Source organism: Caretta caretta, chromosome 17, assembly GCF_965140235.1.
Source record: "Caretta caretta isolate rCarCar2 chromosome 17, rCarCar1.hap1, whole genome shotgun sequence".
NCBI classification, from domain to species: domain Eukaryota; kingdom Metazoa; phylum Chordata; order Testudines; family Cheloniidae; genus Caretta; species Caretta caretta.
In genome coordinates this window covers 14374508-14390415 of record NC_134222.1, presented here as the reverse complement: position 1 = coordinate 14390415, position 15908 = coordinate 14374508, and the positions used below count along the sequence as shown (strand labels likewise).

The 15908-nt window shown below is 45.1% G+C and overlaps 1 protein-coding gene across 8 annotated transcripts in view; it reads left to right on the top strand.

Moving 5' to 3' along the window:
* AUTS2 (activator of transcription and developmental regulator AUTS2) overlaps positions 1-15908 on the top strand; it is a 986895-nt gene that overhangs the window by 893906 nt on the left and 77081 nt on the right. For all 8 annotated transcript variants that reach the window (XM_048823809.2, XM_048823812.2, XM_048823810.2 and 5 more), the window contains one exon: positions 5356-5404. In XM_048823809.2, the coding sequence (XP_048679766.2) occupies positions 5356-5404 (49 nt within the window). The remainder of the gene's footprint in view (positions 1-5355; positions 5405-15908) is intronic.

Sequence of the window (15908 nt, the reverse complement as noted above, 5' to 3'; positions counted from 1 at the left end):
GCGCGCTGGGGCGGCCCTGGGAGAGGGTCCTATGCGGCCGCCCGCCGGGAGCCCTTCGGCAGGAGCTCGGGGGCCGCTCGGGCGCCTCCTTTTGTGCGGCGCAGCGCCGGGGGCTCGCGTCCGGCTCAGGATTACCGGGTGCAGGGCCGCGGTGTGGCGGGCAAGGAGCGTCGGGGCTGGGCGGCTCTCACCCCCCTGAGCCGCTGTTTCCAATGGAATTCACTTGAACCCGGCCGCCGGAGAGCCAGGGGCCGGCGCCGCGCGGGGGGGGGGGGGGGACTGGGGCACACCCGGGGGCAGCCGCTTTGTCCCCGAAGAGGGGGGGACGAATCCAAAGACTTTTTTTTTTTAAAAAGACACCCCCCCACACACACCTCACCCCACCCCCGGCTTCCGTCTGCCCCCCAGCCCAGGGAGGAGTGTGAGAGTCCGGGGTGGGGGAGCGCCTGGGAGCCGGAGCTCCTCCAAGCGGCTCGTCCCCGGGGCACCGGGCGCAGGTTGGAGCGCTGCCCGACCCCCCCGCGGCTTGCTGCTGCTGCTCCACATGGGTTTCTTTGTCCTGCTGCCGCAGCTCCTTGGTTAGCTTTCCGCGGCCGCTGCTTTCCCCGCGCCCGCTCACACCCGCCCCCCTCGCTCCCTCTCCTCCCTGGGAACCATCTTGCCGGGAGAGGGGGGCTGTTCCGCGCTCTTCGCTCGCTCTCCAGCAAGGATGGCTGGCTGTGTGCTTCGGGTTCCCCGCCTGGAAGGAACTGGCCTTTGAAGGATTAGTTTGGGTGTCGCTTGGAGACTTTTTTTTTTTTTTTTTTTTTTTAAAAAGCCCATCTGGATCGGAGTTCGCTGGAGACGGGAGCACGCGCGTTCACACGCACGCAAGCACCAAAAATGCACTTAGGGCTGTCAGTAGCGCTTTACCCTTTGCGATCAGGTAAATCCCCCCCTTCCCCCCTTTGCATCTTCCGCTCTCCGCTGGCGGGTTGGACCTGGTTGAGATCTGACAGCCGGGGCAGTGGGGGGGGGGAAGCTTGCACCGGTCCGAAGACTGTTTTGCCTGCACTTCGCTTTCTTGGGGCTTCCTCCCTTTGGGTGGAGGGGGGGGGGGATGTTCTCTGTGTGGTTCGAGGGGGTCCTCTGTCCGCAAGCACCGTCTCTGTTCCCACCCCACCCTCCCAGCGGGATGTGGGACTCTCTGGGCAGTTCAGGCATGTGCAATTTCAGATTCGCCCCAGTCTGGATCCCGTTCTTCACAAACGTGTTCCCTCCCCGGCGCCCCCCCACCCCCACCCCCCGGCAAGCCGAACTGGCGCGAGTTGGAGGAAGGGGCGCGCGGATCCCCTTCATATCCCCTTTGCCTCGGGGATCCCTGCTTGCTCCCTCGCCGAATGAGCTTCATGCTGCTTGGCACAGGACTGTCGGGACGCGCCCGGCCCGGACGCCTGGAAATGGCAAGCGGCATGGGTGGGTGGTGTGCACTTGGGCTGGGTTTGGGATCGCTGCTCTCTCGGTCCAGACCCGGAGCGGGGAGAGAGAGCTGTTGACAGGTCTGAGGTTGCTGGGTGTTTCGCAGCGTTATTTGGGCTGAAGCCTTTGGCTCGTTCCCTCACTGTTGACATTTGGTGGAGTTTGCGTGTGAGAGAGAGAGAAGGTGATCGGAGGAGGGGGAATTGGGGGAAGGTGCCCCGTACTCTGGGGACTACCGCTGGAAATAGACCACCGCTGGGAGGGGGGGGGGGACGGACTCAAAGGCTCCCTCTGAACATAAGAGTGAGGGGTCTTCACTGCCTCAGTTGGGGCTGCGCTTCGGTTTCCATGCCCCTCGCTAACGGGGGCTTTGCATGCGGGTGGAGAAAATGGCAAATGCGCCCCCGCGCTATTGAGGAGTGAGCGGAAGCGAAGCAGCCTGAGCCCTTCCGTGTAAACCCGGCGGGTGGGGTGGACAGGTGCGCGGGGAGCCCGGTTCGGAAGTATTTCATGTGAGAGTGGGCGGGTTTGCAAGTGCTTAAACAGCCTCTGTGCCAAGGCGCCTGCCTGGACAGGCCATGGTTTAGGAATACATCCCCTTGAATGGAAGGACGTTCCGAGATGGGGGGAGCAGGTTATTTTTTTGTCGGCCCCGAGATTGCTGGCTTCTGTCGTTCGTGTTGTAAAGGGCTAAACTGGGCTTGGGAACTGAAATAAGCAGAGTACAAAGGGGCGGTTTATAATCCGCTTCAGCAGCATTTCTCACGCTGCCCAAGACAAGGCTAGAGGATGATGCTCAACAGAAAAGAGACGTTTTCCTGGCAGAGTGCGTGTTCTGCATGCAGGCTCTCACGGGTTTCCAGAAATGTGGTGACACCACCAGAGACGGTGTCTTTCCAGTAACTCCTCAGATAGGACTCGAACAGTGGAAATCATCCGGATGGTAGTGAACGAACACACATTTTCTCATGGAAAGGAAATGTCTCAAATATCCAAGTCAGTCTCCGTTTCTTAAAAAATCAAGGTCTGACAACATACTTCCCTCAAATCATCAGTCACTAAAGTAGAAACACGCTATCGTTTCCTGCCAATAGATTTTCATTGTCGTCGTGCAAGAGATTTTAAGTCAAGAACACTTGCAGGCGTTGTATTTTAGTGGATTTTTTGCGTTCGTATTGAATGCTTTTTGAAAATGGTTTGTTTTTGTTAGGTGTAGGTGCCACTGGATTGGGCAAATTAATTATTGTAAAGAAAGTAATAATTGTATAGGAATTAGTTAATTATTGGACCATGTTTGGTGACGATTTTTTTTTTTTTTTTTTTACTATTAGTTGTGTACTGTGCTGTTCACCCAATGAAGCTTCATATTTAAAAACAAAGTTCTAACTTGCTGTTCGAGCTAACCAGGCGGTTCTTGTCTATATGCATCGTAACACATGCGGTGTTGATGGGTTTTTTGGTTTTCTTTTCTTTTTTAAGTTGGTACTGTTAGAGTCAACAATGCAGTTAATAAGGCAAAAGAGGCATTCACTTTCCAGTAACCTCTGTCTTTGTAAAATTATCTTTAATTTATTGTATAGCCGTGCTAATAATCACATCCCTAATTTGGGTTGAGGTGTAAAGGTTGTTCATGCAGAATGTATTATGTACCACATTAGGTCTAACAAATGTCACAGGCAGACTTCACAGCGGAGTTTCTTGTGTTTTGCAATGAACCGGAAAAAATTGTCACCTGGATATTCTGAGCTTGGAAAAAAGCTCCCCCCCCCCCCCCCCATAGATCAAGCTTTAAAAAAATATTTCTCTCTTTTCCCATTGTTGCGGGGGGGAGTTATTAAGAAGCACACACATTTTCTGGGCTATTTCATTTTGAAATGCTGGAATAAAAGAATTTCAAAACCTATAAGCAATTTTTTACAATAAAAGTAGTTCAGGCTTGATTTTTTTCAAAAGCAGGATGAATTGGGAAGAACTTGACTTTTAAGGGGAAACTGATTTTAGAAAGGCAGTTGCAGATGAGATCCAGCCTGAAAGGCTATTGTTTGTAATCAGAGAACAGGATGATTCTCACGTTTATGAAAATATGGAAAAATCTCCTAATGTGTTGGAATAATGTCCAACTGTTCTTTAAAACACATGGCTTCCTTGATCTCTTCAATTTGTACTTTGTTCCCATATTTTCATTAATTTCAAGAAGGGCATCACTGGATAATAAATCCAGTGTTTACAAGGTATTTAATTAGAAAGAAATATCCTAGCTTACCTTTTAAATAATACATACAACATTAATCTGGCAAAATCCATTTAGAATTGGGAGCAAATAGAGCAATTTTTAATAAATAAGAATATAAAAAAGATACTTTAACTTGATGTTAAATTAATGAATACTTGCTTGTTATTACATTATAATACATTGTATATAAACTGACGTGTGTATCTCTCTCTATATATAGATTTATATATATATATCAGTTTATATATAATGCATTGTGTAATATAGTTTCAGAGTAACAGCCGTGTTAGTCTGTATTCGCAAAAAGAAAAGGAGTACTTGTGGCACCTTAGAGACTCTTAGTCTCTAAGGTGCCACAAGTACTCCTTTTCTTTTTGTGTAATATAGTATATGTCTAATAAATTAATTTTGCTAGACACAACTTCAGAAATGACCTCCTGATTTAAGTATATATGTATAATTATTTGCTTTCCAAGTACAGGATGTTTTTAAGCTTTGTTCACTGAATGAAAATGGAAAACAATGCTGTATCATAGCCAAACACCAAGAAACTAAAAATATTTTACAAATTTTGCTGTCTGTATTTTCCCCTATGTCCTTAATAGAATATTTTGTTAATAAGCACATTTAATTGTATAAAATGTCAAAAAGCTGATTATCCCAAAATAATGTTGTACCTGAAATATGGTTAAATTTTAATAGCTTTATTTTTTGTATAATTTGTAAATTCAGATATTGTATAGATTTAAGCTTTAAGTGTGTGTGTGTGTGTATGTATGTATATACCCATATATGTACACACGTGCACAACAGAAACATAAATAGACTTGAACTTTTAAATGTTAGGGAAGTAAGTTGTTGGTAAGGAGAACCTTTACAGGGATATTTTCCCTTGGCTGACTTCTTAACATTTAGTTCTTGGAACAGAGATACACAGTTGTTTTACATGAAATTTAAATAAGGTTTCAGTTTTATTGATAAAAAATTAGTCAGCCTACTGATGTGAAAATTGTAGTAATAATTATGAAATGGGTATTTTTCAGAATAAGCAAAGATCAAGCTGGCATGATGGAAAAAATACAAAATAGTTATCAGTTTATGCAGATAGAGTAGTGTCTAGATTATTTTGACCAAAGTGAGTCCAATGCTGAGATAGTTCCGTTAAACATTAATAATGTCTTGTTTAATAAACAGCACATTATAGCAATTCAGACAAACACTGGCCTAAGTCTGAAATGATAAATACACTGGGTCTTAAAAGAAGAATTTTTAAAAAGAAAGAAACGCGCAGAACTGCAAACACATGAGACTGGAATGAGTAATTCAAAATTATGGTATCTGTCATAGGCTGCAAAATCATTGTCAGAACAAGTTGGGTTGCCTTATGTATCACAGTACAAAAATATATTTTGTGTGCAGCTAATATGTTGAATAAGGAATCATTTTTTAATTTATTAACTAGAATCTTTCCAAATAAATATCTGCACTGCAGGACAGTGAAACACAGCCAAATAGCACCATCTTATGGATGTTTTTTTCTGGAGCTACAGCTTTCATCAGCTTTCTTGTTTTGTCAACCTATTTTGGTTTTTCTAAGGTATATAAATATACACATATTTTAATAATATGTATAATGTGTACCTTCTTTTTCATTGGTATTTCAGGCATCTGATGCCAGCTCTGAAAAATTATTCAACACTGTTACAAATAAAGGTAAGACTGCAATCCCCATCATAAGCATATATATTTTTTCTACATGCATTTCTTTTCATGGCAATTTCAATTTGAGATAAAATGTAACTTGTTGTGCAGGAATGTAGCAATCAGCTTGTTAGTGCTTTTTATGTTTCCCTTGGTTTCAGACATGTTCTATATGCTTCATAATTGCTTTGCTAGAGCAATATAACATAAAGACTTTAAATAATGCATTGCCTTCCTGGTCAGAATTAATTTAAATAACAATATTAGGGAATAGTTTATTTTACAAATGGCTTTAATTTAAGCTCATTTAAATAACGGCAACTGTTTTCAAAATGTTTTAGCATGATTGTTACTCATCAGTTACATGATAGACATGGAATTATGAATAGCCAATTTGTACTGCTGACAGTAATAACCAGCCAGCATTTAGTATTCACAGGATAATAGTAATAAACCATGGCTTGCTGTGCCGTATGCTTTCTGTAAAGTTAATAAACGATATAGAGACCACATTTAAATATGCAATATCCCATTCATATCTCCCAAACAGCAATATAAAGAGAGAGTGGCTAATGATTTAACAGTACATTAAAGGAATACTTGCCTTAAATCAGTGTCAGTGGGCTTCTGTGTAGTGCTTATCTGAAGCAGCATTGTTGAAAATAATGTGGGGGTGCTTTTCTTTTTGAGGGCAGAGTGGGGAGAGAGTCCTGAATCACTAGCTGAGCCAAGGTGTATAATTCAAAGGCTTTAAATTGCATAAAATCTATTTGATCGTTTCTCTCAAATCCCCCTCTCCCCCAACACCTGTTTAGTGGCAGTGCATGATAATTGCTTAGTAAGAAGGTGTGCGCTTTCAGCTCTAATCTCATACAGTCTTAAATTATAATTTCATTGGGGGCACTGGAGCAAAGGTTGAGTAGAAAATACAGGCTTGATTATACTGAAATTTAAGCCTTTTCTGTTATCTAGGTGAATAATTTGGATGGTGACTTATACTGTGTCCTTCTCACATAGAGCTTTTTTGGGTTGGTTGGTTGGTTGGTTTTTTGTTTTGGTTTGTCCTGTTGGATCATTTTTAAATGTGAAAAATGCCACATCCTGCCAATTTCTGTACCTTTTGATTCCATAGAGCTGCGGAAGGTGTACCTGAGGGCATTAAGCAGCCCCTTATATTTGGGATTCCCATGCTGATACACTACTTCTGAAATTACTTTGATGCATATTGAATTATATCTATTTTTAATTGCCTTATGGACCTGTCTTCCTGTTTTATGTATTAACATCCTTTTGAAGAACAATCTGAAGGGGTTGGGTTTTTTTGGTCGAAATAGGTTATCCAACTTGGCAAACTTATGTTATCTATTCTATTTAAATTTGAATTTACAGCCATCCTTCCTCCTCCCTGGAAAATATAGGTCACCAAAAGAAATAAAAAAGAGGAAGACTTTTGTGTGTTCAGGGACCCCAGACCTCCAAACTACATGTGACTGCACCTTTATTTTGCTAATTTGCTGTAAAAAGCTTTGGAATTTGAGTAGTCCTTTTTTGGGATTGAGCCAGAATAGAATAGAAGCCAATCCAGTGAATCAACATTCCTGACTGATAGCCTGTAACTAGGCTGAAGGGATCTCTTCAATTGAAGGATGAAAAGTGATTGATGAAGACTAGGCCCTTGTTCCTCTTCCTTTCGTTTTCTTTTTAGAATCAAACACATTGCCCACATTCTTATTTTTGTTTACTTACCCAGTTTGATTTGTGGCATCTATTAGGTTGTGAATAACCATGCTTGACAGGGAGCCTTTTCTTCTGAGGTACTTTTCTTTGGTGATTTAGTTCCCTTGAAAGGATTAGGGTTTCTTTGTGTAGCCTAAAATCAACATAGGCTTTTCGAAGCTTTGCTTGGGAAACCATACACAAATAAGCTTTTTAGTTGATGGTAGATTATTCCTTTGCCCCCTTATTTCCATCAAAATGGCATCTTTCTTTTCTCCTCCTGAGTTTCCCCTTCAAGCCATATGCTAATTCCTGTTGGCAACATGAATGACAAGGGGGAGAATCAGTGCAAATCCAGGTGCTGAAAAACTAGGCTGACTGGTTTCATTTTGTTTTGGGTGGTTTTTTTTTTCCCCACTGGAAGAAAGAGATTAAGGGGAGGAGGGTGGAAAAAGCATAGGGGACAGTTTTGTTAAAGGGATTAACATTCAAACCGCTAAATATCAGGAAAATAATCTCAAAAAGATCCACTGTTTAGAGATAATGTCAATAATTGCTTCCAGACAGGTGCAGGGATTCTCATTATGGGCTGGGGTTTGTTGTTAGTCTGTCCTCTGAGTGTCTGCTGGATGGATGGTTGAGTAGACTGTCAAAGAACTGTCAGTTTGATGCGTTTCAAGTTCAAGTTCTCTTTTTTGCAAAGTGGGCTGTTTGCTTTAGAGCCAGCTCTTCTCCTGTTTTGTCCAGTGTTCCTTTTGCCAGAAGCAATAAAAATCAGCCTAAGAAAGGTCAAATTTGCATTTGGTAAACCGCGACGAAAATCTTCAAAGCCCCTGGCTGATTGAACAATCTGACAAGGTATGGCAAAATGACAAGCATACATCCCTGGTCTGCCTCTCAAATATCCCTCAAAATTATCTACATGCTACTCAAATGTGGTGTTCTCTCACATTTATTGTTTTAAAATGATTTGCATCGGAAACAAAAGATTGTGAAACTGATACTACAGAAAAAGTTATTTGCACAAAAGGAATGACTTCCACTGCATTTTAATTATTAATTGGTTGTGTCCTTCATTTTGGGTATTTGTCCTATACTGTATTCCCTTTTATTATGTGGTTAGTTATTGTATTCCAGTAGCACCCAGAGGCCCTTGTGCTAGTCTCTGTACGGACACACAGCAGGACACAGTCCCTGCTGCAAAAAGTTTAGGGCAAAATTTTCAAGCCACTTAGAGGTTTAGTAATCTATGTTTCCTTGAAAGACACTGAAAATAGGACTTAAGCTCCTAGGTCCAGATCCTTAAAAGGTATTTAGACCCTTCAGTCCCTACTGGGGATTTAGATGCCTAAATACTTGCTGTTAAGTAACAGGTGCTTTTGAAAATGTTACTCAGAATCTAAATAAACAAGACAGCCAAAGAGTACAAGAAAGGAAGTACCATTTTAGAAATAGGAAACAAAGGTATAAAGAGATGAAATGATTTCCTCAAAGGCATACATGAAGTCTGCGGTAGAGTTGTGGCTTGAACTCAGATCTCCTGAGTCCCAGTCCAGTGCATTAACCATAAGACCTGCTTTCTCATTTGGGATTTGGCAGATTAAGAGGTATGTCCATGGTTATAGTCTGCTAGTGATGTTTGGCAGATCTCCCAGTCGATTTCAATCAGTATGTCTGAGTACAAAAATCAATTGCAGGACATGCCCTTTAGGTCAGTGGTCACCAACCAGTTGATCCTAGAGGATCGACCAGTCGATTGTCATCTCCGGTGGTGCAGTGTGGCTGCCACTAAGGCAGACTCCCTACCTACCCCGGCCCCAAGCCGCTCCCAGAAGCAGCCAGCGCAGCTCCACGGCCCCAGGGGCGGGGAGGCAGGGGTCTCCCTCCACGTGCTGCTCCTGCCTGCAAGCACCGCCCCCGCAGCTCCCATTGGCTGGAAGAGCTGCGGAGGCAGTGCTTGCAGAGAGGGGCAATGCACGGCAAAGCCCACCCCAGGGGCTGAAGGGGCATGTTGGCCCTTTCCGGGAGCGGCGTGGCGTCGGGGTAGGCAGGGAGCCTGCCTTAGCCTCTCTGCGTGCACTGCTGACCGGGAGCCGCTGGAGGTAAGTGCTGCCCAGCGGGAGGCCGCACTGCAACCTCTGAGCCCCCTCCGAGAGCCTGCACCCTGAACCTCCTCCTGCACCCCAAGCCCAGCCCTGAGCCCCCTCCCAAAGCCAGAATGCTGTACCCCCTCCTGCACCCCTACACTCTGCCCCAGCCCAGAGCCCCTTCCTGCACCCAAACTCCCTCCCAGAGCCTGCACCCTGCATCCCCTCCTGCACCCCAGCCCCCTGCCCCAGGCTCATCCCAGAGCCCCCTCCCACACTGCGAACCCATCGGCCCCAGCCCAGAGCCTGCACTCCCTTCCAAACCCCAACCCCCGCCCCAGGCCGGTGAAAGTGAGTGAGGTGGGGGAGAACAAGCGACATAGAAGGGGGGGATGGAGTGAGTGGGGCGGGGCCTCGGGGAAGTAGCAGGGTAGATCCTGGTTTGCCCTTAGATTCAAAAAGTGATCTTGGGCATTAAAAAGTTGGAGACCACTGCCTGTGAGAGTGCTGAAGGAATTGGCGGCTGTGATTGCAGAGCCATTGGCCATTATCTTTGAAAACTCGTGGCGAACCGGGGAAGTCCCGGATGACTGGAAAAAGGCTAATGTAGTGCCAATCTTTAAAAAAGGGAAGAAGGAGGATCCTGGGAACTACAGGCCAGTCAGCCTCACCTCAGTCCCTGGAAAAATCATGGAGCAGGTCCTCAAAGAATCAATCCTGAAGCACTTGCATGAGAGGAAAGTGATCAGGAACAGCCAGCATGGATTCACCAAGGGAAGGTCATGCCTGACTAATCTAATCGCCTTTTATGATGAGATTACTGGTTCTGTGGATGAAGGGAAAGCAGTGGATGTATTGTTTCTTGACTTTAGCAAAGCTTTTGACACGGTCTCCCACAGTATTCTTGTCAGCAAGTTAAGGAAGTATGGGCTGGATGAATGCACTATAAGGTGGGTAGAAAGCTGGCTAGATTGTCGGGCTCAACGGGTAGTGATCAATGGCTCCATGTCTAGTTGGCAGCCGGTATCAAGTGGAGTGCCCCAAGGGTCGGTCCTGGGGCCAGTTTTGTTCAATATCTTCATAAATGATCTGGAGGATGGTGTGGTTTGCACTCTCAGCAAATTTGCGGATGATACTAAACTGGGAGGAGTGGTAGATACGCTGGAGGGGGGGGATAGGATACAGAAGGACCTAGACAAATTGGAGGATTGGGCCAAAAGAAATCTGATGAGGTTCAACAAGGATAAGTGCAGGGTCCTGCACTTAGGACGGAAGAACCCAATGCACGGCTACAGACTAGGGACCGAATGGCTAGGCAGCAGTTCTGCGGAAAAGGACCTAGGGGTGACAGTGGACAAGAAGCTGGATATGAGTCAGCAGTGTGCCCTTGTTGCCAAGAAGGCCAATGGCATTTTGGGATGTATAAGTAGGGGCATAGCGAGCAGATCGAGGGACGTGATCGTTCCCCTCTATTCGACATTGGTGAGGCCTCATCTGGAGTACTGTGTCCAGTTTTGGGCCCCACACTACAAGAAGGATGTGGATAAATTGGAGAGAGTCCAGCGAAGGGCAACAAAAATGATTAGGGGTCTAGAACACATGACTTATGAGGAGAGGCTGAGGGAGCTGGGATTGTTTAGCCTGCAGAAGAGAAGAATGAGGGGGGATTTGATAGCTGCTTTCAACTACCTGAAAGGGGGTTCCAAAGAGGATGGCTCTAGACTGTTCTCAATGGTAGCAGATGACAGAACGAGGAGTAATGGTCTCAAGTTGCAGTGGGGGAGGTTTAGATTGGATATTAGGAAAAACTTTTTCACTAAGAGGGTGGTGAAACACTGGAATGCGTTACCTAGGGAGGTGGTAGAATCTCCTTCCTTAGAGGTTTTTAAGGTCAGGCTTGACAAAGCCCTGGCTGGGATGATTTAACTGGGAATTGGTCCTGCTTCGAGCAGGGGGTTGGACTAGATGGCCTTCTGGGGTCCCTTCCAACCCTGATATTCTATGATTCTATGATTCTTAGGTGCTTTAAAAGGACATACCAACTTTCCTTTGAGGTCTGAAAGCATCAACATTAACATCATTAATCCTGGCCCATGTATTGAATGTTGTTAACCAAATTTTGTAGTGTAATTTCCCAGAGTAATGAAGTTCCATTATCTTTCGATAACAGACACACTTCAAAGTCACAGTTCTGGAGCCGGCAATTTCTCCTACTGGCTCTGTACTCAATGTATGTTAACCCCTCTCCCCAGAAAATAGCCTTTCCTGTAGGGGAAAAAAATTATTCTCAAACTGTTGAAGTTTTATTCTGTATACTATACTGAAGTTTTCTTTGATCAGGAGCCCAGTTAGGCTGTTACAGCTTTTTATGTTCAAATTGTTTACAGGATGTTCATGTAAACTTTATGAATCCATCTGCCTTGGTGCCAAAGCCAGCTGTCAGGGAAATATTTAGTCTCTCAGCATGAAGTAGATAGATAGGTGTGGGTTACCAGTTGGCCGTAGCAGCTGAAATGCTGCTCATGGCAAGCTCTGGCTTTTTAGGTTGCTCTGGAGAGAGATTGTCCTCCAGAAAAATAGGCACAAGTTCTTGTTTCTCCCGTATGTCTGTCTGGTACATCATTTCTTTAAGACCCCCTGCCACATCTGTTTTTGCAAACAGATAGGGAAGTGAAACAGAGAAATATTTCTCTTCCCTGATCCAGTTCACAGGAGTTCCTGTGGTGGAAGAGAGGTGCTTCTCTCTCCAGGTGAACCAACCTCACCCCATTTTCCGTAGGGAGTGTAATTGGGATTCACCACTACCTACAAAAAGCATGGACACAATCTCAGCATACCTAAGTATAGCAAAAAACCACCACCACCACCCCATACTGGGCAGACAGACAGCCCCCCTTTCTGCCCTTTACCCTCTCTTCTCAGGAACCCAGAGCAACCTTCCCCAAACTACTCACCCACCACCACCTTCTCCTCCTTTTTTTGGCTGCCACCTTCACATCTCTGTAGATCTACAGAGGGCGGGTGGTGTGTGCATCCCCAGCCTGCTACTTCTGTGCTGTGTGTGTGGTGCCTCCACTACCCTTGGAAACTATCCAGTCGGCTGGCCAGAGAAGCCCGGGAATTATCGTACTACAAGAGCAGCTCCCTGCCCGGAAACATTTTCTTTGTGCTTCCGAAGAGGGCTCACTCCGTAAATGGGACTGCGACCAAGGCATGTCCCCAAAGGAGACTTTGTGAATTGGGTCTGTGGGCTTTGGGTCACAAAGGAGTCCCTGATGCAGAATTAGATGGCGAACTCATCTGGCAGGCCATATCCATGACATTAAATGTTGCCATCCTGTCCGTTAGAGGCTAGGCTGAAAATCACAAACCATTTGATGAGGTTTGCTGTTTCGAAGACCCCGATGTTCTTGTAATGAGGCAGTGCTGCCAACTGGACTAGGAGAAAGACTGCTTTGTTTGAGTCTAACTTCAGAGTTTAAAAAAAAGTGTGTGTGTGGGGGGGGGTTGTTTTGGGATTGCCTTTTGCTATAATTTCTAGAAGAGAGTTAGTTAGCTTGTGTTCTGAAGGCTTTATCTGAACAAGAAGCTTGTTGCGTAGTGTTGCATCTGTGCAGTTCATATCCATCAGCATGAATACATTTTGCACTACTGAATGCAAGATGCATTGGCAGAGCCAGCTGTTGACATGGTGAAATTGTTCTGGTGCTCTTAGTAAGGGAGCATAGGTCCACCTCTACACCTACATGCCATCCTCCCTCCTATGCTCAAATCACAGCCGCCGCCTCCTCTGTACACTTTCACTCTATCCTCTCCCCATCCGCAGTTACACTGTGTTCTTTCCCCACAGCTAAAGTTCTAGAGGAGAGTTCTCCAGGGCAGGAGAGTGAGCTAGGGCTGCCAAGTGTGGAAGAGACAGTAGCTATAATTAGCTATAATTTCTCAAATTAAGCTTTAAAAATACAATACAAGTAACTGGTTTCAGAGAAGCAGCTGTGTTAGTCTGTATTCGCAAAAAGAAAAGGAGTACTTGTGGCACCTTAGTGGAAATATTCCTTGAGTCGGAGACGTCAAAAATAGGATTCTAGGTCACCACAGAACTGTATTATGTTCGTGGGGGTGGAGGGGCTGAAGGAGAGACCCCGAGATAGGACAGATTCTTCTGCTGGGCTAAGAGTATAGTTGGATAGATTAACAATATTGCTGCGTGGGTTAAGGGAACCACTGTTGTGGCTCCTTGTGGCATGCAGTAGTTTAGAGAGTTTAGTGTCCTTTTTCTTTTGCAGAGAAGCAAAGTGTGTGTTGTAAATGGCTTGTCTAGTTTTTGTAAAGTCCAGCCATGAGGAAGTTTGTGTGGAAGGTTGGTTTTACTAACCCACAGAGACCTTCCTACCAAGACTACAAAAAGAAGGATTCTGGGTGGACTCCTCCTGAAGGTCGAAACAACAGACTGGACTTCTACATAGAGTGCTTCCACCGAAGTGCACGGGCTGAAAATGTGGAAAAGCAGCATCACTTGCCCCATAACCTCAGCTGTGCAGAACACAATGCCATCCACAGCCTCAGAAACAACTCTGACATCATAATCAAAAAGGCTGACAAAGGAGGTGCTGTCATCATCATGAATAGGTCGGAATATGAACAAGAGGCTGCTCGGCAGCTCTCCAGCACCACTTTCTACAAGCCATTACCCTCTGATCCCACTGAGGGTTACCAAAAGAAACTACACCATTTGCTCAAGAAACTCCCTGAAAAAGCACAAGAACAAATCCACACAGACACACCCCTGGAACCCCGACCTGGGGTATTCTGTCTGCTACCCAAGATCCATAAACCTGGAAATCCTGGACGCCCCATCTTCTCAGGCATTGGTACCCTGACAGCAGGATTGTCTGGCTTTGTAGACTCCCTCCTCAGGCCCTACGCTACCAGCACTCCCAGCTATCTTCGAGACACCGCTGACTTCCTGAGGAAACTACAATCCGTCGGTGATCTTCCTGAAAACACCATCCTGGCCACTATGGATGTAGAATCCCTCTACATCAACATTCCACACAAAGATGGGCTACAAACCGTCAGGAACAGTATCCCCGATAATGTCACGGCAAACCTGGTGGCTGAACTTTGTGACTTTGTCCTCACCCATAACTATTTCACATTTGGGAACAATGTGTACCTTCAAATTAGCGGCACTGCTATGGGTACCCGCATGGCCCCACAGTATGCCAACATTTTTATGGCTGACTTAGAACAACGCTTCCTCAGCTCTCGTCCCCTAATGCCCCTACTCTACTTCCACTACATTGATGATATCTTCATCATCTGGACCCTTGGAAAAGAAGCCCTTGAGGAATTCCACCATGATTTCAACAATTTCCATTCCACCATCAACCTCAGCCTGGTCCAGTCCACACAAGAGATCCACTTCCTGGACACTATGGTGCTAATAAGCGATGGTCACATAAACACCACCCTATACCGGAAACCTACTAACCGCTATTCCTACCTACATGCCTCCAGCTTTCATCCAGACCACACCACACGATCCATTGTCTACAGCCAAGGTCTATGATGCAACCACTTTTGCTCCAACCCCTCAGACAGAGACAAACATCTACAAGATCTCTATCAAGCATTCTTACAACTTCAATACCCACCTGCTGAAGTGAAGAAACGGATTGACAAAGCCAGAAGAGTATCCAGAAGTCACCTACTACAGAACAGGCCCAACAAAGAAAATAACAGAACGCCACTAGCCATCACCTTCAGCCCGCAACTAAAACCCCTCCAACGCATTATTAAGGATCTACAACCTATCCTAAAGGATGACCCAACACTCTCACAAGTCTTGGGAGACAGGCCAGTCCTTGCCTACAGACAGCCCCGCAACCTGAAGCAAATACTCACCAACAACCACATACCACACAACAGAACCACTAACCCAGGAACCTATCCTTGCAACAAAGCCCGTTGTCAACTGTGTCCGCATATCTATTCAGAGGACACCATCACAGGGCCTAATCACATCAGCCACACTATCAGAGGCTCGTTCACCTGCACATCCACCAATGTGATATATGCCATCATGTGCCAGCAATGCCCCTCTGCCATGTACATTGGTCAAACTGGACAGTCTCTACGTAAAAGAATAAATGGACACAAATCAGATGTTAAGAATTATAACATTAAAAAACCAGTTGGAGAACACTTCAATCTCTTTGGTCACTCGATTACAGACCTAAAAGTTGCAATTCTTCAACAAAAAAACTTCAAAAACAGACTCCAACGAGAGACTGCTGAATTGGAATTAATTTGCAAACTGGATACAATTAACTTAAGCTTGAATAGAGACTGGGAGTGGATGGGTCATTACACAAAGTAAAACTATTTCACCATGTTTATTCCCCCCCCCCCCCCCCCGTAATAGCTCACCGTAAGTGATCACTCTCTTGTTACAGTGTGTATGGTAACACCTATTGTTTCATGTTCTTTGTGTATATAAATCTCCCCACTGTATTTTCCACTGAATACATCCAATGAAATGAGCTGTAGCTCACAAAAGCTTATGCTCAAATAAATTTGTTAGTCTCTAAGGTGCCACAAGTACTCCTTTTCTTTTTGCGAATTCAAGTAACTGTGAGCAATGATATTTTTCATTGGGGTGCCTAAAATTATTATTTGCAAATGTAATTTTAAGAGGCCTTGCCCATTTT